The 22,989-nt window shown below is 49.2% G+C and overlaps 1 protein-coding gene across 1 annotated transcript in view; it reads right to left on the bottom strand.

Moving 5' to 3' along the window:
• The window catches only part of EMILIN1 (elastin microfibril interfacer 1), a 180,469-nt gene that overhangs the window by 34,873 nt on the left and 122,607 nt on the right, over positions 1-22,989 (bottom strand). The window contains exon 2 of the mRNA XM_086928128.1: positions 1,846-1,971. Within this exon, the coding sequence (XP_086784254.1) occupies positions 1,846-1,971 (126 nt within the window). The remainder of the gene's footprint in view (positions 1-1,845; positions 1,972-22,989) is intronic.

Genomic DNA, 22,989 nt, shown 5'->3' with positions numbered 1-22,989 from the left:
CAGCACACTGAGAAAGATGAAATTGCCTGCATTGAATTGATTTTGTGCAGGAATGTGCCCTTCCTGCACAAAATCAATCAGCCCCGCAACGCAGGCTCCTGCGTCGGCACATGGCAGCCCATTGTGCGCCGGCGCAGGGGAAAAGGACAGGAGTGTGAGGTATCTCAGAGACACAGCTCATTCCTGTCCTTTTGTTTTGACGTAGGGCAACACCGCAAGATTCCTTGCGGTGTTGCCCTATGCCAAAATACTCATAAATGACACCCAAAATGTACATTCATGCTCGTGTGTTGCGCGTTTTATCATAAGCAGATACATATATTAAAACAATAAACTCATATATTATCTGCATTATGATGACATAAAAGTGCACCCCATCAACTCCTTTCTTGTAATTCAGGCATGATGCCTGTAGATAGATGATAGACAGACAGACGGACAGACGGACAGACAGACAGACAGAGTAGACACAGACAGACAGACACAGACAGACAGACAAGCACTAGCAGGTAGGCAAGCAGACAAACGTCTGCAGAGTGCCTGTGAGCTGTGGGTCAGGGTGTGGCCCCCCCCCCCCCCATTCCTCCCTCATGAAGCTTTCATCACTATGCTCGTGTGTTTATTGCTCCTGGAGCCCAGAGTGAAGCGCTGAAAAGCTCCAAGTGTGAAGGAAGGAGCTGTCCGCGGTGCACACTGACACACCCGCGCGCTTATAACACACTTGCTCCAGTTCAATGCCCTCTCGATGAGATGCTTTCTTCTTGACATGGGTGGCTGAAGGATGGGGGCGGGATACAGGATGCAGGGAGGTGAGGTACAATGAGAACAAGTGTTTCCTCCCCAGGAGCCATTCGGGAGGTTAATCCTCCGGAAGCACGCGGTGTGCGCGCTGTCAGCAGGGTGCCGCGGTGCATGTACCGCCGCCCGTACTGGGCCCTCAGATGAAACTCAGCCCAAAGGACACTGGTTTCTCTCAGTGCCTGAATAGACAACATGCGCCTCATTGAGCCACATAGACTTGGCCTTTCTCTCTGCTCTCAGCCTGGCCTTGTCTCTCCATCAATCGCTGGCCCCCTAGGCGCATCCAAAGAGCCCCCTCCACCACATTGACATCCTCGTTCCACCAAAGAAACATACAAGGGGGCAGATTTACAAGCCCCTTGCAATACTTTTGCGCCACTGTTGCATCACTTATGTGATGCAGCCGCGGTGTAAAAAATGCGGCCAATTTAAAATGTGCCTCATCTAGGGAGATGCATCACGTTGTAAAGTCCTGCGGTACATTATACCTACGTCAGGTATAATGCATGCAGGGTCGGCGTTCCCACGCAGGAAAGCCTCGTAAAAGTGATGCCGTGAAATCTACAAGATTTCACTGCATCACTTCTAGGATGCCACTGTGTCAAAACCTTGCAGGTGCAAGGAGTGGCGCACGGAGGTGGGGATAGGCCTCGGAATGCATTGCTGGAGTTGTGTCGTGCTTGCGACATGACTCCAGCAATACGTGACTTTTGCCCCAACTGACGTGTCAGAATTTCTAACACATCTGTCAATCCTTGCGCCATGGTGTGCCATACTGTAAATACGGTTCATCCATGGTGGTGCAAGGTTTCTCAGTGTGGCGCAGTGAAAGGGACGCTTCTCTACAGATGTGTCACTTTCTTGTAAATCTACCCCATTGTCTTTTGATTGCATCACTTCATGCCACACTTGTGGAGCGCAGCACAGTCTTAGCACAGTGGCTGAAGCCTTAAAGTCTGGGCAAGGGACAGGGAACCCAGAACCTTCTCTCCCTCGCTCTCCAAGGAACTCATGGTTGGCTCAGTGCGCATGTCTGTTACTCACGTGACGACCCGCGGGCACTGGACCTGGCCCCAGGCACAGGGCTGGTACTCCGGCTTCACATAGCTCTCGACGCCGTCCTCCACCACGCAGCTGACGGTGCGTGTCACCACGTAGGCACACCAGTTCCTGGGGACGCAAGAGGGAAGAGGGGTTATGACATCATTTACACAAGACATGACGTAGCAACAAGACATTGAATGCCTCAGACACCAGGCCGCAACTTCTTCTACAGTCGCGGGTGTCTCAAGCTATTCTGTGCGTTAGACTACACTGTTTTTGTACTAATTCACAAGGTGTATTAATATTAACATAACCTGTGAAATCTTTTACTGAATAATCATGTTGCTGTTGGTTATAATTTTTAAATGCATAGGTTGTACGTTTTAATTGCAGGGCTAATTAGCCATGTGCACTTGAACATATTTTGAAAGCATCTCATTCAAAACGACTAGTCCCCCAAGATTGAAATGATTATGGTGTAGTCAGCATGTTATTACCTAGATTGTTTACTAGCCCACTGGCTATGGGAGTTTTTTCAGTGATATATATACCAGCCACGCCGGTAGTAGGTGTAACTGCAGGGCGGTGACGTCGGAAGGAGGAGGGGCAGAGTGGGGGGTTGTAATGTATGGATTACGGACTTTAACAGGTAAGTAAACATATAAATAAGTACATCGGATTTCGTTGTGTGCACTGCGTCACCAAATGCGATGCAGTGCACGCAACAAAATGTATTTTATTTATTTATATGTTTACTTACCTGTTAAAAGTCCGTAATCCATACATTACAACCCCCACCCTCCCCCTCCCTACGTCACCGCCCTGCAGTTACACCTACTACCGGCCGTGGCTGATCTATACCCTTTGCGAGAAATCAGTATAAAGCAAATGTTTGTTACAGAAAAACACCAATAAAGAGAATGCACCACAGACAAACCTCAACACAACACTCTGAGCTCACCTCAGAAGGCATCCTGGAATAAAACTGCCACAACATAATCTTTTACAATGAAAATATATTTCATTCCTTCTTCTTAACCCAGTCCCTAACACCAACCCCAACTCTAAACTGAGTCCTGCCCCTAACCATTAACCTTAACTTAACCACCCCCATGATCTTAAATGCTACCTCTAAATTGACAGCCAAAACGTACCCTCGCCCATTTCCAACTGTAACCCTAACCTTTATTTACTCTAATCCCATCTCTAAACGCACCCCCAGCCTTATCCCCCATATAAATAACTCCCAGGGTGTAGGCTGATGGGGATGGGTGGACTTTACTGAACAGAGTAAGGAGTGTGTACAGCGCTGCACACATTGTGACGCTCCGGCAGGACAAACCACCCAATCATATTTAAGCGGCCGCGCTAAGCCGTTTTGCGTGACTTTGAATGGCCTCAGATATGGAATAGTGCGAGGCAGAGCAAATCGCTGCGTTGCCCGACTCTGCCCTGGTTAGGCGTTCCATGGGCGTTGCGGTGGGTTTTCCCATGCAACACATATGGGGCCTCATTTATGAGAAATGACGCATCGCTGTGTAAAAGCAACGATGCGTAACTTCTCAGTGCGCACTCTTTGCGACATTCCTGATGCGTCATATTTAATGTATGACGCATCATGTCGTGAGGAGTTACAGATAAGTCAGTATTTCTGACGTATCTGTAGGCACAAAAGTGACGCAATGCTGGAGTGTGTCACAAAAGTGACGCAACTCCAGCAATGCGTCCTTTCACATGAGTATTCTGCCTGCTGTGAGGCAGGTGCAAGATTTTGACGCAATGGCGTCCTAAAAGTGACGCAGTGAAATCTCATAGATTTCACTGCGTCACTTCTACAACCCTTCCTTGCGTCAATACGCCCCCTTGCATACATTATACCTGGCGCAGGTATAATGTGGCGCAGGGATTTACAAAGTGATGCATCTACCTAGATGCGTCACTTTGTAAATATGGTGCAACAAGGCACATTTTTTACGCTGCTGGTGCCTCACAAAAAGTGACGCACCAGCGGTGTAAAAGTGACGCACGGCCTCATAAATGAGGCCCCTGGATTTTGATTTACAAGACCGTGTAAACCTGGTGCAGTGGCAAAACCGTACGCTCCCCAGGGGAGGCCCAACACAGAGGAATAACTTCATTTACCCTTGTTTTTCCTCTTTCTACGAGTGCTGCAGAGAATGCAGCACACATAGAAAGAGGGAACACGCCTATGGATTGTTTCTGTGCAGGAAGGTGCCCTTTTATTGTGTCGTTTGCACTGTCAGAACGTCACAAAAAGGGAAGCTCTGGTGGTTCAGGGAGTTCGTAAATATGCCTCAAAGTCCATATCTAGTTTGATAACATCACAGGTTCCCCTTTCACCCTATAGCACAGCATTATGTGGACTGACACTATCATAATGTGTAAAACGTTAAACCAGAAGAGAAAAACACTGTTCAATAAACCGTATAATGAATGCCGCAGTGACTAAACTGGTCCAACCAGTCACCTGTTCTCCTTCCTAAAAACAAAGGTGCACTAAGGACTTGGGATAACACGGCTCTTCTGGCTGCAATGCACCAGCCACTGCCCCCTGCTGGTGGAAGTCTTTCCCTGCATTGAGGTCATGCATGCAGCACGAGGCCCAGTTGGCTCTGTCACATGGGGTCGGTAGCTAAGCCTTTTTTTGCTTCCGGGGGCAGCTCATCTTGGTGAGACACAGAGCAGCATAAGGTTAAAATATACATATTTTAAAAAGGTCCTGATGCTGTAAGATGCAAGTTATGTCGAGAAAACAGGTATGCAGGAGGGAGGGTGTGCAAATAAGGATGTGCACACATTGTCCTTAATTATTTGAACTGTTTTCCTTTGTGTGGTTCTTTGTCTTACTTACTCTGAAAGTGCTGCTTTGTGCAGTGCTTAATATGTAAAATCCAAAGCTCTCGTCAGGAGGCCATTGTAGCTTGCACCACACATTGCCCCTGTCATCATGCACATTATAGTACTAACACAACTACTATCCATCACACTCCTACAAGTTTGACAATTCAGAGTATTCCAGGCCTCCAAAGCTATAATGGCTTGGTGGCAGCCAGCCAGACAACGCCACCTTGTGGCAGATTGTCGCAAGCGCCTGTGTTGACAATTATGTGCCAGTGCCGAGCACCAGAAACCTCTGCCTCAAATTAAGCACTGGCTTTGTGTGTTACTCTTGTGGCTGTTTATTTGTAAGAAAGTTTATAAAGCACTCCAGCCTTACGTTTTCTAAGGTCTACACAAGATAAAACGACAGGATAAAGTGGGGGTGGGCCCAAGATCAGAGAAGCAGGTTTTGGGGGGTTTTGAGAAGAAAAGCAAACATAATACATTTCCCTCCACTGTTCCTGGTCCTCAGGTTTCTCCAAGCATTCCTCAGCCTGGGAGACAGGAAGCTGTGTATGGTTGTCTGACAGAGCTTGAGACCTGGATGGAGAGCAGCTGGCGGAAGAAAACATCAGAAAAGCAGAAGTATCCTTCCGGGGTAATAGGTCACCCTGGATGCAAATCATCTGCTGGCAAAAGTTCAAGGAGAGACTGAATGCCCAAAGGAGGATGTGAAAAGCCTGGGATTGTCATCAGAAGAGCAGGAATCAGATGGAGCAGGCCCTGAAGCAAGGGCGAGCAATGTCATAACTATGGACAAGACTGACCAGTGTCCCATCACTCAGACCTCCAGACTCCCACCAAAGCACACTTTGTGTAAAGGTACAGACTGAACCGGGAGTGGCCTGAAAGCCAGCAGATCAGCATGCGTCTTGTGGACAATTTCATGCACATGTTTATGCACACTGGTCTGGTCATGGACAGAATGGCCTTGTTTCCTATTATTAACTATTTATGGATCATGATGGCATTTATATCATTGTTTTGCTGTGCAATTTCTCACTTCTGATGGTGGGTTACTTTATCGATCTTAGAAACATTTACATTGTTTATAGTGGAACATATCTCAGAACCAAGCTCTCTCGCCAATCACTCATTGCCTGGAGTTTTGCTTTTGACGCTGTGAAGCACTCTGTTGCCTTTATGCTCGGTTCACACTATGCAAGAATATATGACGTTACAACGCAAACAGTTACAATGCATGCCTTAAAAAAAAAAGGCATGATTGATTATGCTAATGCCCTCTATAATGGCATTCCGGCATATAGCTTACGGAGGCTCCAGGTGGTGCAGAACCACGCGGCCCGGCTTATCTACGGTCTCCCACGCTACCATCACTCCTCCCCCCTTCTCAGGGAGCTCCACTGGCTGCCTATCAGGGAGCGCTCCCTATTTAAGACCGCCTGTATGACCTTCCAGGCCCGGCAAGGCACGGCCCCGGCCTTCATTTCCTCGCTGATAAGCGAATATGTTCCCTCCAGAGAACTCCGGTCTTCCTCCAAAGCTTTCCTTCAAACCCCACGCTTTAAGCGAAAAAAGTGGGGTGGTGCCAATTTCTCTACCTTGGCCCCTGCTTTCTGGAATTCTCTGCCTGATCACTTACGTTTTGCCACACACTATGGCTCTTTTCGAAAAGACCTCAAGACGTTCTTGTTTAGACAGGCCTTCCCTTCATAAACTCGCTCACCCCTGCAACCCTCAGTAACTCGGACCCTGTTAGCGCCAAGAAACCGCTCGGTGAACGTTGCGCTCAACAAATGTTTTAAATTAGAAATTAGAAATTATGCCTTGACAATGTGGTTTTTACATCACAACTACCATTACATCGTATGATTTTACAACGCATGCCATTACAACTCATTTTTAGAAACTATCATTACAACGCATACCATTACAACGGATACTATTACAACGCATAATAAGTTTGGGGCAACAGTGGGGTAAGTGTTGAATAGTGTAGGGGTAAAAATGACTATTCCCATGTATCCAAAAACCGATACCCCCTAAAACAAAAAAATCCCCATTACTTACCTTACAATGCGTTGTAATGGCATGCGTTGTAGTGACATGCATGGTAATGACATGCGCTGTAATGGTATGCGATGTAAAAGCAGTTGCGTTGTAGCAGCTGTTTTGTAAAGTTAGTGTGTTGTAATGAGTGCATTGTAATGGTTGTTTCCCCTATACAAATACCACATACATTCATACATACATACATAATTCAAAAAATGAGTTATTTTATTATGACTGTTTGAGACACATGCGTTGCATCCAGTGTGACAAATTAATGACAGTCATCATGTGAAATAGTACATTGCCTTATTCATCTAGACCCCGCAGAAGCAACAGGTTGTGATTTTACACCTCCTGTGTTCAGTGCGACACCAATATGAGAGCGGTTGGTAGAGCAATGTGTTCCTGTCCCTTGAAAGGGTCCACCATGCACTGTCTTTCTGTTGAAGGCCTTATATTCCGAGTTCTTTGACAAAGCCCCCATTATTCCCCAATGTTTTTTTTTTTTTTAGACTGACTCAAGGGAAACAAGATCTTCCTGGATTCTTTAACTCTAAGTTTCTGCCCCTTGTTTGGAAATGTCTTAGCAAGAGAGCTCTTAGTAAAAGAATAAACATGGCCGCCACACTGCGGCCTCTCTGAGTGCCTGCTTCTCCAAATTCCTGTTAGAGCTTTTCCTTCTATTTCCAGAGATCTATAATGAGGGTTTCCTTCTTTGAGAACCCTTGTATAAACACTCCGCACTGAAATCACTACAGTCTTCTAACACCGTGAATTTGGCTGAGGCCAACTAGAACCACGATAAAGCAAACTAAACACAGAGAGGGGACAACATCCCCAGGGGCAGCCATCTTTGAAAGAGGTCTGCTCCATCCATACCTCATTGCTGGCGGCCATCTTGAACATTTGGCAGTTTTACAAGAGGTAGACAGGCTTGTACGGAAGAGGTGTGGCACCGCGGATAGGGAGACTCGGCATCGGCGGCAGATTAGTCCAGCACCATGTGACTCTGGGCAACAGCTTGCTTAATCTTCCCGATGGCCCCCAGCGCCTAGAGACCCTTACGGTTGATTGTGCGCTTTACAAATGTGGATTATTAATATTATTATTATTATTGTAGTTCAATTCATTCTAAGCACACAAATCCTAAAAGGAACGGAGAATGATCCCTTTGGCAAGAATATCCCTTTACCCCTTTAAAAGGGAGTTTTGCATGGTGAATGGAGCAGCCGTCTTCACTCATGATGTCACGGAAGATCTCTCCTTTGCAAGAAGAAAACTGGTCCCTACACCCAACATAAAGATGAAAACGAACCTGCGGACCCCATTATTTTAATATGAGCCCCAGCTCCATGACAGAGGACAACAGAAGGGCAACACAGAGGTTTGATAGCCTAAACCATTTACTGACGACCACTCCGGAAGGAATGATCCATTTCAGTTCTGGATACCCTCAGCGATGGGCGTGACAGATGGCATGGAGGTGGTCCTGAATGGAATATGAAGTTATCCGGCCACTTTGGCCAACTTCTACCCTCTTTGGCATTGCAGTATTTTTGTTGACCCTCCGGCTCTCAGAATGTCGAAGCACGATGGAGTGGCTGTATGCCCGCGTGCCAGCTCTAATGGTGGATCACCCCTCCACCAGTGACTGGTTGCACTGCAGCACTTCATGGTCTTGTCCCCAAGTGGTGAACAAGACCCTTTGACATCTAGTGCCTTAATGGAAGAGTAGAAGCACCCTTGGGCCTGTGGAAACCCAAGGACGTGAATGGTGGTGAAAGCGGTGCTTGATCCCCCTTGCATAGGACAGGTTGAGGAAACCGCCCTCGGCACTAGTGTGAGGGCACGTGTGAGACTGGAGTGAATCCCTCCGCCTATGTTGACATGGGCTCCAGGCCTCCTTTGTGGGAGAAGGTTATTAACATCTGTTATTGCGCACAGCTGCAGACAATATCACCTACATGTTTAGAAGGCCATCCATAATCACTTGCACCGCGGCGGGAGGCGCTATTTCACTTTCTTCAAAGCACTTTGTAATGAGTGTCACATCATTACAATCCCACTGAGCTATCCAAAGTCAACGCGAAGGGTCAGAGTAAGTGAGGAGCAGAGCCCTCGTTTTACACTTTACACGAATAATGACCACGCTGTGATTGTAGATGCAGAATTTGTTCGCGGCGGGAGCCTGCGGCGCGTGATATTACTTCCACACCCAGGAGTGTTGTTGATGGAGGGCGGCCAGGTAGGTTACCTCATCACAGCTGGCCGGTAGTATCCATCTCTCGGGGCCTCTCCGGCAGCATTCAGATGGAGTGGGAGAGTGTATGAGGAGATGGCTCCTGGGATTGGCTCTCAAGACCACGTGCACACTGCTTACTTTACCACTATAGTTCATCGCTGCCATGGACCGCTGTACTACTTACATTATAAAGCATTCCTTGTCGCTAACAAAGCCATTTTTGACTTACTTCAGAACTTGTTGTACAGGTACAAATAGAATATTGTCAACAAGGTACAAAATAGACAATGGCGCGCGCAGGAGGGCTTACAACTCTGTTTATTTTCATTTTTTTTGTGTTATGTACACTGCATAGGCTACTTCCAGGCACAGAGGCATATGGATGGAATGTATAGCAACATGGAGATAGTTACACTGAGTATGTTTGGATGTTGCAAGGCAAGAGGGGAGTGACTTTGGTTACAAAGGTCAGCGTCATACCACATGTTTCAAGTTACATAGTTACACATTTCCCGTTAGAAATAAAGAACCACGCCCCGAGTCCCAGCAGCCACAGGGGGAAGGTTACAGGATATTTCATGAGCCACTAAACTGGGAGAAATCAGTAGGAAACTCATGAGCAGCAGCCCCAAGGTCACTAACGGGCACAGAGGTCATTTGGGGGTTACCTAGAGCTGCATGTGCCACCCCAGTGCTCACCTTGGAAGTCCGGTCCCCGGATTTCTGCTTCAGCCATATACTGTTTTTACAACAAAAAAAAAATTATGATACATATAGGATATTTTAATCACTGTTTTCTTCCGGGTCAAGGACTGTATGATTTCACTTTTCTGAGATGCTTTCTCGCATTAAAGAAATAGACTTCTTTGATTTTTTTTCCTCAAACCATTTTATTCGTTTTTCGAAAAAGAAAAAAGGCATAAAATCAACCCTAAGGTAGGAGGTACAGCCTGCTCATGAGAGAACAATTGTTGACAAGTAGTAGTTGTTAGGGCGAGGAGCCGAAAACCAAACAGGTGAGGAAGGGCACACCTGTGGGCTGTGTTCACATGGTAACTAAAGGGCGCACTACTTTGAATGTTCGAGAGACTTTATCATATTTTTACGTCATGTCTGTTTCATGATTCGAATGCCAAATGTTTTCAAGGCTCGGCCCGTGCAGCCTCTTCGATCCAGTCCAGTTCCTTGGCTCGACTCGCCCTGTTTGTTTGTTGTTTCATCCACCTCTATCATATCGTGACTGGGCACCAGTTTAGATGTAAACAGACTGGTTCCCGCGTTTTTCCCGCGGCTGCGGGTTTCTGCATTGCCGGATGCATCGATTTTTCTATGAATGAGTAAAAAGTGGACAAGCGCGGCCCTGTTTGACCGAGGGCTCTTATCTTTCCCAGACCCAAGGGGCGGGGGCGGTCCTCGAGGGGGCGCGTGGGGGGTGAGCGGGAAATGAACCCGGTCAAGGGTGGGCGCCTGGCTTTGCTTGGGCGGCTGAGCTCAAAGCCCAGCAGGGGGGGCTGCAGGTTGTCTTTTGTTGAACGTGGGATCAGACCCTCCTCGGGGGCTCTGGTGACGTCCTGCACAGGGGCCCTTTAATCCACCTGTCAGAGCTGGGGGCCCCTCCCCAGGTATCAGTGGCTGTGAATGAGCTGCTGCTGACGGCGGCTGGACGCTGGCATTGTGTCCTGAAGTGTCTGGGGAGGGGGAGGTGGGCTCTGCAGGCGGACCCTGGCCTAACAAAGGGGCGAGCATTTCAACACATGGGTCGGTTTACGGAGAGCGGGTGAGAAGGACCCTCTGCATTATTACCCTGCCCCCCACCCAGCTCCTCGAGTAGAAACCCCAGTGCCAGCCAATGGAGTTACTTCTGCAAAAAGAACAATTGATGGACAGGATGTAGAACAATGTGACACATTCACCCCAGTACAGAGATCGGGGCCTAAATCCATCGTTTTTTTTGCTCACCATGCCATTCCAGTTTGGACCCAGCCATATGCAAATCAGTCTTGACCCTGCGCCCAATGGGAATAGTCCAGCCGAACTGCCAAGACAGGTGATCCCTGAACCAGAAACGAACATCTTGGGACTGGTTTTGGGCTTTCAGCCCTTATCAGCCAGGATAGCTTGACTCCAGTGGCATAGAGAGCACGGGACTCTCGTCTGAGCATACCCGTCCCACTTGGGGTGACAAATGCAAAAAGAACAATTGATGGACAGAATGCAGAACAATGTCATACATTCACCCTAGTACAGAGATCTGGGCCTAAATCCATCTTTTTTTTCTCACCATGCTATTCCAGTTTGGACTACTATGGAGTTACTTCGGCTCGGAGGTTGGTATTGGTGGGGCCCGCGCCCTGGGCGGCGTTCCTTGGGTACCACCCTGCACATCAACAGGGAAACACATCTACTGAGAAGGCGCTGTCTGTGCTGAGCTGTGTAAAGGCGATGCAAGGACAACAAAGAGTCCTCCTTGGACGACTTTCATTGAGAGATCGAGGTCTTCTGGGAGCTGGGGAGGTCTGGGTTAGGTGTGGGCAGAATTTGCCTAGTCGCGTGTTGGACAGGCCTCGTGGCCGGCCGTCCCCTCCCCGCATGGCGGGTCGCGGACCCCTGTTCCTCCTGTTCCCCGGACAAGAACCACCCGTGCAACCCGCCGGGGCAATCCCCCGGCCCTTCCCCGACGGAACATTGGCTCCTGAACCCCACCGTATCGGCTGGCCCGGGTCCCTTCCAGAACCCCGGTCTCCGGCCCAGCCGCCATCTTGGACACTACATGACCAGGCCTCGTGGCCTCGGGTCGACCTCGGCCTCGGGCCCAGCCAGGCCCCGACATCGAGGCACCACCATCCACCCAGGGGGTGAAGAGACCACTTGGCAGGTCAATGGGAGAAGGAGTGCCGATGGCTCCCCTCCACCAGGTGTCGATCGCCCCTCAGCCTCCCTGGGCGCTGGCTCCACCCCCCTGCTGGGTGTCTGGACTCCCTCATCCCGGACCTCCAAGTGCGAGGGTCCGGACATCAAAGGGCGCCAGACCTATAACTGGGGCTGCTCCAGAGCAGGAAGGCAGTTGTATCCTGGAGGCAGTTGTATCCTGGAGTCGAGAGACACCGAGACAAACTCATCCTTGAAGGCCTGCTGGCGCTGCCGCGGCTCATCCTCGTCGTGAATCATCTTCAAGGCCTGCTGGCGCTGCCGCGGCCCTCCTCCTCGTGAACCATCTTCGAAGCCTGCTGGCGCTGCCGCGGCCCTCCTCATCATGAACCATCTACAAGGCCTGCTGGCGCTGCCGCGGCCCCTCATTGCGAACCCGCCAGCTCGAGGATTTGTGAGCTCCACCTCTGCTGCTTCCGTACTGGACCGGTACTCAGACTGTCCCGCTACCCTTTTCCCCAAAGAGACTAGAATTGACGGGATCCTCGTATCCTGGTCCTGCTGTATCGCTTATCACCTTGCCTCAAGATATATATAAAAGTGTGCAGAACTCATCTCTGTGTGGTGTCTATCTGTGGGGGGGAAGTTACTTGTCTGTACGATTACCGGAGAGGGCCCTCACCGGAGGCCTCTCCCCCTGTACTCGGCCGACCCTCCTGGTCCCCGTCTAACATCGCGGTAGGCAAAGCTCAGCGAAACGGTAAAAAGTCTCTGCGAGCACACAAAAGTTCTGCAAACACGTGGAATTGCTTGTTTTGCTCGTTCGCGGTGCATTTGTCCTATTCATGAATGCTGTTTCCGTGCTCGGGGAGAAATATCTTGCGAACACAGATTTTGAAAGCGTGAACAAGTAAAAAAATTCTGCGAAGCCGCGGTTCGCGGTATTTTTGGCAATTCTTCGTTCTCCGCAGAACGCAAAATTACCCAAATTCCACGAGTGGAACAGAATTTACCACCCAGGCCTAGTCCGGGTGCAGCAGACTGACCAACAGCAGACGTGTGAGTGGTGGCACTGAGTGAGCTGTGGACGAACTGGCTGGAGGAGTCCCTGAACCTTGAATGTTCACAGATGCTCGAGTGTTCAGCAGTCCTGGGCGGCCACTTGTGCACCAGACCTCACTGGCAGAGTACCAAAATGTATTAACTCAGGGCACTGTTTGTCTGTCCTCCCTGCAGTGAACCGGGGATGGAAGGCTCTCTGGCTGGACAAGTTCACGGGGTCGCACATGCACGTAACAGATGGCCGACTGAGTGCGGATGAATACACGGACTGCGGAGTAATAAACTGACTGGATAGTAACCCTGTAAAATGAATACATGCACTACGCGGAACCTCTTCCTGGCTGTGTTACTTGGTTCAAGCGCCTCTTTTATAGGAGGTCTTGCATCGCTTTGAAACCACTGGCGCTTTTTCTGGATTCAAGGGGAGCTAAAGATTAATTCAGGAACCAGAAGCAAAAAAGTAAGGGACTCCTTTTTCTCAGAATGTTTTATATATAGACTTGGCGCCTAGAGCAGAATAACCTCCACTGCAGCGCTTTCATCTCAGCTCAGCTAGGAGCAGAGCTCCAGCACTCCCATGAAAACCTGTGCAAGTGGCTCAGCGAGTAAATAACCACTCAGGACTCACAATCTCTTTAGCAGGCCCTACATAGAGGTCCATTGTGGATAGCGGACTGCAGATAGGTGGCAATGTCATTCTTAGCAAGGCTGGGCTGCCACTAAAATGCAGAAATACAATGCATCAGACTTAGGCGACCGCCAGAAGAAGGGAGCGCCAAAGTGGTAAAATGCAACTTTGCTGACGGCCTGGAAATCCATTTATCCTAGCTGCAATTACCACAACACCTATATATATATATATATACCTGATGTCATGACAGGGCAGACCCATGGTCCCAGCCACGCCTCTCCTTAGCCTTTTATTTACTGATGAGGTTAGGTAAAAAGAAAGGAGTGAACACTGGAAGCTCTTAAGCTCTGTTTCTCCTCTCTTATCAAACTGAGGTTTGTGTTGGAAGGCGTTGGCCTCCGATGAGGAAGCCTGTGGGTGGCACTGCACGCCTGCCCCGTGTCAGAATTCAGAAGAATTCTGTAGATTCACGTCCACCTCTCAAATTAGCACATATTTTCCATATACTAACTCACCACTAATCCTTTATGGGTTCCGGAGTAGTGTGCTACTGGTCGAAAAGAACTTCCATGCCTCGTCAGGGGTAGTAAGCGCTATATAAATGCAATTACATTTATAAGGTTCCATGTAGAGACAAATAAAGGACCCAGAAGCATGTTCCATGAGAGTGGCTGTCTGTGATTGCGCCCCCTACTGGTGGCACCTGCAGTATACCCATGCAAGGTTGAGACCAAGTAGTCCCCTAAGTCATTCTGTGGTTTGAAATGGGGCCAGATGCCATCCTGCTGGTGAGACCTTGTCTACGGTGACCTGGTCGGCTCCAGGAGGGCTGCTGTCTTGTCCCAGGATCCCACTGGACCGAAGCTGAAACCACTGAATCTTTCTGCTGCAGACGTGTATTTTATGATCAAGTCAGTCACAAAACTATGGACATTCAGAATTGTAAGAGCTTGATCTGACATCTGATCTATTTGATAAATGATCAATTATCTGCACCAATAACTGGAGGGCTTTGTTTCCCATCGCTTGGTTTGTGCCCCGAATTTCAGAGTTCTGGTTTCCGCGTGAGAAGAGTTGGACTAACGGCCAGGGCGGTCGACCTTGAATCTGGGGAACTGGGTTCGAGTCTCGGCAATGGCGCTGAACATCCTGTGACTCTGGGCAAATCACGTAATCTCCCCATGTCTGACAAAAATAAATGTGTCCTCATGTAACGCAACTGGTGCTGTGTAAAACGCTCTGATACCCGATTCGGGTCAAATTTGTGCTATATAAAACTCCAAAGAATAAAAAACTGTCTACCAGGATGTGCTGACGCAATCTTAATTCTTCACTCCAAAGGGATCTTCCTTTAAGGTCACACCCCCCTGGGATCCTATTTGTTCTTAGGAAATGTCAGGTTCCCTATTAATGGCTCAACAGCATTTTAATACAATGCTCAGGTTAGAGCAGATTCCATTATCGGGGCGTTCTTCCAACTCTTAGAGGTTGGAAGGTCATTCTTCCAGCGACCCTAGAGCCACAGGCAGTGGAGAGGTAGTGGCATATTAACACTTTCAATACACAAAAGCCCTAACTATTGACTTTGTCAACTCTTGCTCCTTCTAGGAACAAGACTGACCCAGACTGCACTTCTGACTTCCTGTGGATCACCTCTGGGAATATTCATCGATTCTGTGAGTTACTGGAATCTTGACCTCGATGACCCCGGGTCAGCTCTGCTCTGCCCCTGTTTATTGCTGCCCAGAGCCCTGTGTGCAGGAATGGAGTCCAGCTGATGCTGACCAGCAATAAACCGCCCAGCTGAGGGGACGGCCCTCTCCGTGAATCGTGTCCTCTGCCTCCTATAAACACACACATTCCTGTATTCCTGGGACCTGGGCGGCTTCATGCAGACCCCGAACAAAGGCCCCTCTGTGTCCCCAAGACTCTCTGCTGACCCCGGGAGTGAGGGATGGGCTGCCGGCTTCAGTGATGTCTCGAACGGGAGCTGGGGAGGGAGGCCGGGCCAGATGTGCAGCTGGTCCAGGCATCTGTTGCATCCCACAGGGAGGCAGCCAGACTGGCCCCTATGAACCATCCTCGACCTCACATAGTGCAGGGGGGCGGGGGCACTGTGGATCTGGATCTGCCCTGATAGAAAGGGTGTCTGAGACTCAAAGTTGTGCACACAAACACACATCTGACATCTACTGTCTCCCCACCCATCTGACCAGGTCCAGTTCACCCCTCACTCCACCCGCCTTCCACCACTTCGTCCCAGGTGGCTTCAACACCACCCAACATTGCTGACACAGAGCTGGGGGTACCTTACCATGCTACACACCCACCCTAGAATCCATCGTGACGCCATCCTCACTCATTTGAATATCTCCCAGCATGCTCCCTTCTCTCACAAACTCACCCCATCACTTTTTACCTGATCTGACTCTTTCTAGATAAACAAAGAAGTTCATTGATGACGTTTCTCTCTTCGGTGTCTCAGCCTCCACTTCCAACAGAAATCACACCTCCCCGACTCCCCAAAAACAGCTGTATGAGGGGCTCCCCTCTAGAGGTCTCCTCCTCCCAGGTGTCCACACCCATCAACGACTTTGGAAACAACCTGGACACCATCCTCTTTGAATCTGGCGCTCTCTCCTCCTCTCTGGAATCCGATGGTTGGCCAATCACCTGCCTTCGCGTTCATGTTATCCTCAAGCCAACCAAGAGACAAAGGAAGCCGCCGGGGATCACCTCAAGAGCTCTCAAACACGTTCCCCTCGACCCCCCCCCCCCCACACCATGCCCGGGACGCACATCCTGCTCCAATGTTCTGGATATGTTCATATCCGGGGGCACCGATGCGCACGCCCCACCCAGGCACAGATATGAGCCCAGCCCCTGCTCTACCTTCTGCCTTTCAGCGCTTCATTAGTAAAATAATAATTGCTGAGGCCCAAAGTTTATTTCGGAAGCCTGGGCTGGCACTGCCACGCGCCATGGCTGCCAAACAGCTTTGTCAAGCGTTGGTTCAACCACGCCATGTCCCTTTTGTCCACCACCCACACTTCCTGCCCACTCCCCTCTCTCTTGCGGGTTCTTTTTCATCCACGTGTTCTCCCTTTGTCACGGTTTTGTGTCTTTTACTACTCTCTTCGTTGCCCCTTTTCTGCCTCTGTCTCTTTCTTAGTCTGGGTCAGAGTGTCAAGACGAGAAATAAGTCTTGGTCCCAAAAACGACTGCTATGGACCCCACCTGCAGCCTCTGCCAAACATCATTGTTGCTTAAAATCAAAGCGGTCGAGCCTTGGTCCACCTTTCTGCCCCTTTCATCCACCGTAGCCTTGGTCCAACGTCCTGCCCCTTTCATCCACCGTAGCCTTGGTCCAACGTCCTGCCCCTTTCATCCACCGTAGCCTTGGTCCACCTTCCTGCCCCTTTCATCCACCATAGCCTTGGTCCAACGTCCTGCCCCTTTCATCCACCGTAGCCTTGGTCCACCTTCCTGCCCCTTTCATCCACCGTAGCCTTGGTCCAACGTCCTGCCCCTTTCATCCACCGTAGCCTTGGTCCACCTTCCTGCCCCTTTCATCCACCGTAGCCTTGGTCCAACGTCCTGCCCCTTTCATCCACCGTAGCCTTGGTCCACCTTCCTGCCCCTTTCATCCACCGTAGCCTTGGTCCACCGTCCTACCCCTTTCATCCACCGTAGCCTTGGTCCAACGTCCTGCCCCTTTCATTCACCGTAGCCTTGGTCCAACGTCCTGCCCCTTTCATTCACCGTAGCCTTGGTCCACCGTCCTACCCCTTTCATCCACCGTAGCCTTGGTCCACCTTCCTGCCCCTTTCATCCACCGCCCTACGCTTCCTGGCTATTCGCATCTCTCCTGCAGGTACTTTTTTATCACCGTTTTCTCGCTTTGTCATTGTATTATGTCATTAATTCCCCCTCTTTGTCTCTTTCTTGCTCTGGTTCAGAGTCTCATGATGAGAAGCAAGTCTTGGTACCCAAAATGAGTCCCTGAGGGCCCAACCTACAACCACTGCCTCAAGTTAAGCGTTGCTCTCATGCCACCTCACATTATGGCATAAGAACCAGCTTTTTCTGCCAATGCCCTGGCCAGCATAGGAATCTGAAAACCCCCCAAACCATCCTTCTGCAACCCCGTCCCCGAGGACCAGAACCCTTTGCTTCTATATTTGCATATGGAGGCATCAGTGACTGCGTTCTCAGAGGGAGGTGCAGATCTGGACTGACGTCTGAACTCTTTCCCGCCAGCAATGTCACCTTACAGTTGTAAAGGCTTGTTATAATAGGGCAATGAACTGGACACAATGAGAAAAAAATTAATTCAAGAAGGAAACTAAACAACTCTGTTTATTAAAGCAGACAATACTGCAAAAAACTCGATAATATTTTGGCAAATGCTGATAAATAGACAAGAGTGGGCCCTTTTGTTTATTTCTTGATGCTGCAATGGCTGTCCTGACAGGATAGTTCAACCTTAAAATGTTGAAGAAATGGATTTCCTTGGTTTTTAATGTGTCATTCATGGCTTAAGATGCTGTTATAGTCTCTGTGCTTCACTTAAACTACATTTGCTGCTTCTCCATTCTGACCCTCAAGCAAAGAATATTTCTGTGATATGGCCTTGATTGAATTAATTTGCTCCATTCCCTAGTTTAGAAGAATTACAATAGCGCAAACTGATTTTGCCCTGTGTGCACCAGTGCCGTGTTTATGTACCATGGCCCCAACATTCGAAAGGGTGCACATGTCGGGCATGAGGCTTCTGCATCTGCTAATGTGAAAACCAATGTAAGACGGTCGAGCCCACAAGTATTTTCCGCGCATATTTCCTTGCTCGGCTCCTCCGTGGACTCAAACATCCATTGCTGAGATCCGTGTGCACCCTAAAGGCCCCAGGCTCATATCCTGGAAGGTCCATTCAGCCTTTCATCCTATAGAGGTCGATGAAAAGGAGGATGATTGAGTAGCAATAACACCTATTAATAGTGCCTAGAAACAGAGACACGTCACGAAGTGCGCTATGTGTGCATCGGCGAGGCTTACTTCAGCATCATTTGTACCTATCGCCTGGGGGCCTTAATCTGAAGGCATGCGCAGCAGTGCCCCTAAAGTCCCTCGTGGCGTGGGGGGCTTGCATCTCATCAGCGGCCCTACGGGGTCCCTGGTCTTAAACCCGTTGGAAGAAGGACTCCAGCAGATCTTAAAATCTCGTGTACCACCCACGCCTCCCTGTACCCCCGCACTCCGTACCACGCTGGCAGACACGTACCTCCATTAATGCCCTCTTTGTCCGCTTCTGCGCAGTACACCCGAGCATGTCCCCCTTCAGACAGATAGGCAGCCCCCCAACTCCCTGACCCAGCCTAGGGCCTCCGGTTGGCTCCCAGCACAGATGCGATCTCTAATGCATCTGCCCAGATGATTCACGAGGCAGGCGGGCATTAACAACTGATTTCTGCCCATACAGCAGGGAGATTAAAAAATGCACAGGATTTCCTATTTAAGTAGATGGTCTTTGCAGATATTCTTCAGCGGTCGCCCTGAAGTTGGGATTGTGCCGAGGAGGGGTGAGGGTTCTGGGGGTGGGGGCGGGGTTGGGGTGCTTCCTTGTAGTAGAGTGTGGGAGGTTAGTGATGTGTTTTTCCCTTCTGAGAGGGTTCCTTTCCCCTCCTCCTTTCACTGCTTCCATTACCCGCTGTTCTCCTACCCTACTATTCTCCAGTTTCCTTTCCCGCTCCTCTCTGCCTATAGTCTCTAGCCCCTACCAGTGCTTAATTTGAGCTGGTGGTTTCCGGTGCTCGGTACCAACACATAAAATAGTCAACACCAGCCCATATGAAAGCCTGCCACATGGTGTCGCTGTGTGTCTAATTTAGAGATGAACACAACAACAGTTCTTCATTAATGAAATAAATATTAAAAATACAAATACCTGCCGCCCAAGCCAATCTTAAAATCTTTGGGGGCCTGGAATAGTCTGCATTGTCATGCTTCTAGAAGTGCAATAGTTATTAGGTGTGCTAGGTCTGTCAATGGCTCTGCTGTCAGGGGCAATGGGTGATGCACACTTAAGTGGTCTCCAGACGAAGGCTCTGGGGCGTATTATTATTATGTATATTTTAAAAATAAATTAAGCCCCGTCTCCGTACGCCATCCATCCTCTGCTCCCTTCCATCTCCTTTAGTTCTCTTTTCACTCTCCTTCTCCCCTCTCCTCCTCTTTCTTTTCACCCTGGTCTCTTTCATCGTTCTTGCCCCATCACTCCCCCTCACCTTACCTCCCCTCCTCCTCACTTCCTCTTCCTCCCACGCTACCTCTTCCTTTCTTACACATTCCCTCCCCTCGCCTCTTTCTCCTCTTCCATGCATATTATTCCACACCCTTTGTCCCTTCCATTGCCTCCATTCCTCTCTCCCATTCGCATTCTTTCCCCCTCCTTTCTCTTGCCTCCCCGCTCTCACCTCTACTCCCATCTGCCCAAATGCCCTACACTATACCCCCTCACTTACATTGCCATTTCTTTACTCTCACTGCTCATCCCTCCGCTTCCCCTTCACCATGCTCTTATATTCTGTCCTTTTCCCTCCCCTCTCACATCTCATTTCCCCGTTTTTCCCTTCTCCTACTCTACTCTCCTAAGATTCAGTTCCATTTCAGACTCGCCAAGCCTTCACACCCCCTTGTGCTTGACTTCCCTCCCCCATCTCCTTTAATCTCATCAGGTTAATGTGCCTGCTGCATAAGTATGAGCATAATTTGGACATTTAAAGGCGGTGTTCTTGCAGGGTTAGCTTAGCTTTTCATCCTTCCAAGGTCAATAAACTAAGACCTCCTTAAAATTCAATGACCTGACAAAGGAACTTGGAAGGCTGTATGGCCACAGAACTCCTCGATGACTTGCAATATCCTTATGTAGGTACATCAGACGGTACTTAATCCTAATAATAATAATAATAATAATAATAATAATAATAATAATAATAATAATAATAATAATAATAATAATAATAATAATAAACACAGTGAAGAAGTTGCCCACTTACACAGCACGAGCTGACGCTTCTCTTGGCACCTGAACAATACTCAACCCCACCACATTCACGTTACCCACCTGGGAAGGCTGAAAGCTGCTGGTTTTCCCTTCCTGTTTTCAAACCTATGACGTTCAGCAGACAGACAGACGCACACAAACAAATGCACACACATGTACACACACACACACACATGCATATAAACATACCAACAGACAAACTTAGCACACACAGATACGCGCACACAAGCATAAACACAAATTAACACATCATCCTCCGCACAAACACGTCTGCACAAATGCAGGCAAACACACACAAACCGAGACAAACAAACATAAAAGGACAAACAGATGAACACTCAGACAGACAGACCCGCCACACATTGACAAACTCCCACACTATCTTGGGAGTAGCAGGAGGGGCGAACAGCCCCGGCTCTAACAGTTCATCCCGGTGGCCGAAGGCCGCACATCCCTATAGAGATGAAAGAGAGTCCTGTCCTGACTATTGTGGGAGAAAGGTGAAGGGCTTTTGTTTTTTGCGTGCTTCCTGATGGGAATCCATTCACTCCCCTTGCTGGCCTGCACCCTCTTCAAAAGCAGCTGCACCATTCACAAAGCCATCACAACCAGCACCCCCTCGTCTCGCAGACCAGCTCGCCATCCCTGGTGGCTCTCGGAACAACCACAGCCCGGCCAACACCAGATTGCAGACAAAAAAGTGTAAAAAAGAAAATAACAAGACACCTGGCCTTTTCCATCGGAGCCCCCAGGCAGAGTTGGACTGGGACGAAAAATCGGCCCGGACACCAGAATAAAAGTGGCCCCTATCAGTGGAGCAATTAGGTAAAAAGTGGTAATATCAGGGAAATCAACAGTAAAACCAGTCCACTTGCCCATAAAACCAGTCAAACTGCAAAAAAACAAACAAATCAAACCATCCCACACCGGCCCTGTCTGAATGCCCGATAGGCCAATCCACCTGTGCACCCAGGACCTGGAACAGCCTCTCTGCGTCCAGCAGGGCCAACACCACTCCAGTTTAGGAAAGAGTTGAAGAGTCCGTTCTTAAATGAACACTCCATCACAGTGCATTTACCGTTCACAACTCCGCTTCCCCTCCTGTTATTCTTTGATTTGGCCTTTGACCTTGTACAGACTCAACTGCCTTTTGGATATAGGTTTGTGCTATAGACATACCATATACATACTAACATAGAGCAGGCAGCTGCAGATGGCTTAAGCTTTTCCTGTTGCATACACAACATCAACTAGCCATCCTAAACAAAACAATCCCTCTGTTGTGGAGAAGTGTGGCTCAATGGTTAGAGCGGCAGACCCTGATGCAGAGGTCTAGCCTGGGACCAGGGTTCAATTCCCCTCCTTGGCGGGTCTTGGGCTCAAAATTCCACAGACCTGATAATTCTCGCCTCGGTGCCTATTCCAATCATGGAGTCCAACTCTGCGACTCTGGGCAATAGCTTGCTTAATCTCCACAACGGCCCCCACAACGCTAAGGATGCCTGGCCTCCACCTTGGGCATGCCCAGGAGTGGACGCCTCACAGGGAAAGCCAGGACGTGTTCCACAGCGGTATTCGTACAAGCGCCTTGAGACCCTTGCGGGTGAGTAGTGCGCTATACAAGTATCAATTTACATTTTTTTTACATTTAACCGGGCACTACCCGCAGCAGGCATCCTGCTCTGCACATATGAGCCAATCACATGGTGAGGGGGGGCTTTATGCGGTCTCTATTTCTCTGGTGCTCTCTTCCGTGGTGACACAGTCTGACAGTCTCAGCTGTTTTAGAGGAGGTGGGCAGCACAGTGACCAACATCACAGAGTGCAGAGGGACAGAATATGGCCTATAAGGAGCAAAAGGGACTAGTCCTGAGAAAAAACAGTGCCACTTTACGACCTTAGAATTTGACCATCTCTTTCTGAGACTCGAGGCCAAAGTGCCACCTCTGCTCTTGAGGGACACTAGGACCTTTCACAGAGTTTACCCTGTTGCCGCCTCCACCTCCTAGGATGCACACCCTGCACCCTAGCCTCGCCGCAGGGAGTTTAACATCTGAGCACAGCTGGAATCACCAGTCATTGCCAGTGACCATAGACCCTGTGTCTTGAAGTGACCCCGGACCAGCCGCGCGGACCAGGATCTGGATGGGGGACAGGCAGGAGGGAGGTCCCTGGGCCCCTGCAAGATGGTCACAGAGTTATCCTTTCTCTTCTCTTAGCAAACTCCTCTCACTGAAGTCAGAGAAAGAAAAGTAAACGCCAACCTCCATGTTAAACAAGAAGCAGCGTTTTTATTAGGAGACACAGCCTGATAGTGGACCTTTGTCTTTGAAGCACGGCAAACACGACAAGATGAAGACACAA

The sequence above is a fragment of the Lissotriton vulgaris genome, chromosome 6 (genome assembly GCF_964263255.1).
Source record: "Lissotriton vulgaris chromosome 6, aLisVul1.2, whole genome shotgun sequence".
NCBI lineage: Eukaryota > Metazoa > Chordata > Amphibia > Caudata > Salamandridae > Lissotriton > Lissotriton vulgaris.
The sequence above is the reverse complement of the archived record's forward strand: the minus strand, read 5'-3'. Positions and strand labels throughout refer to the sequence as shown.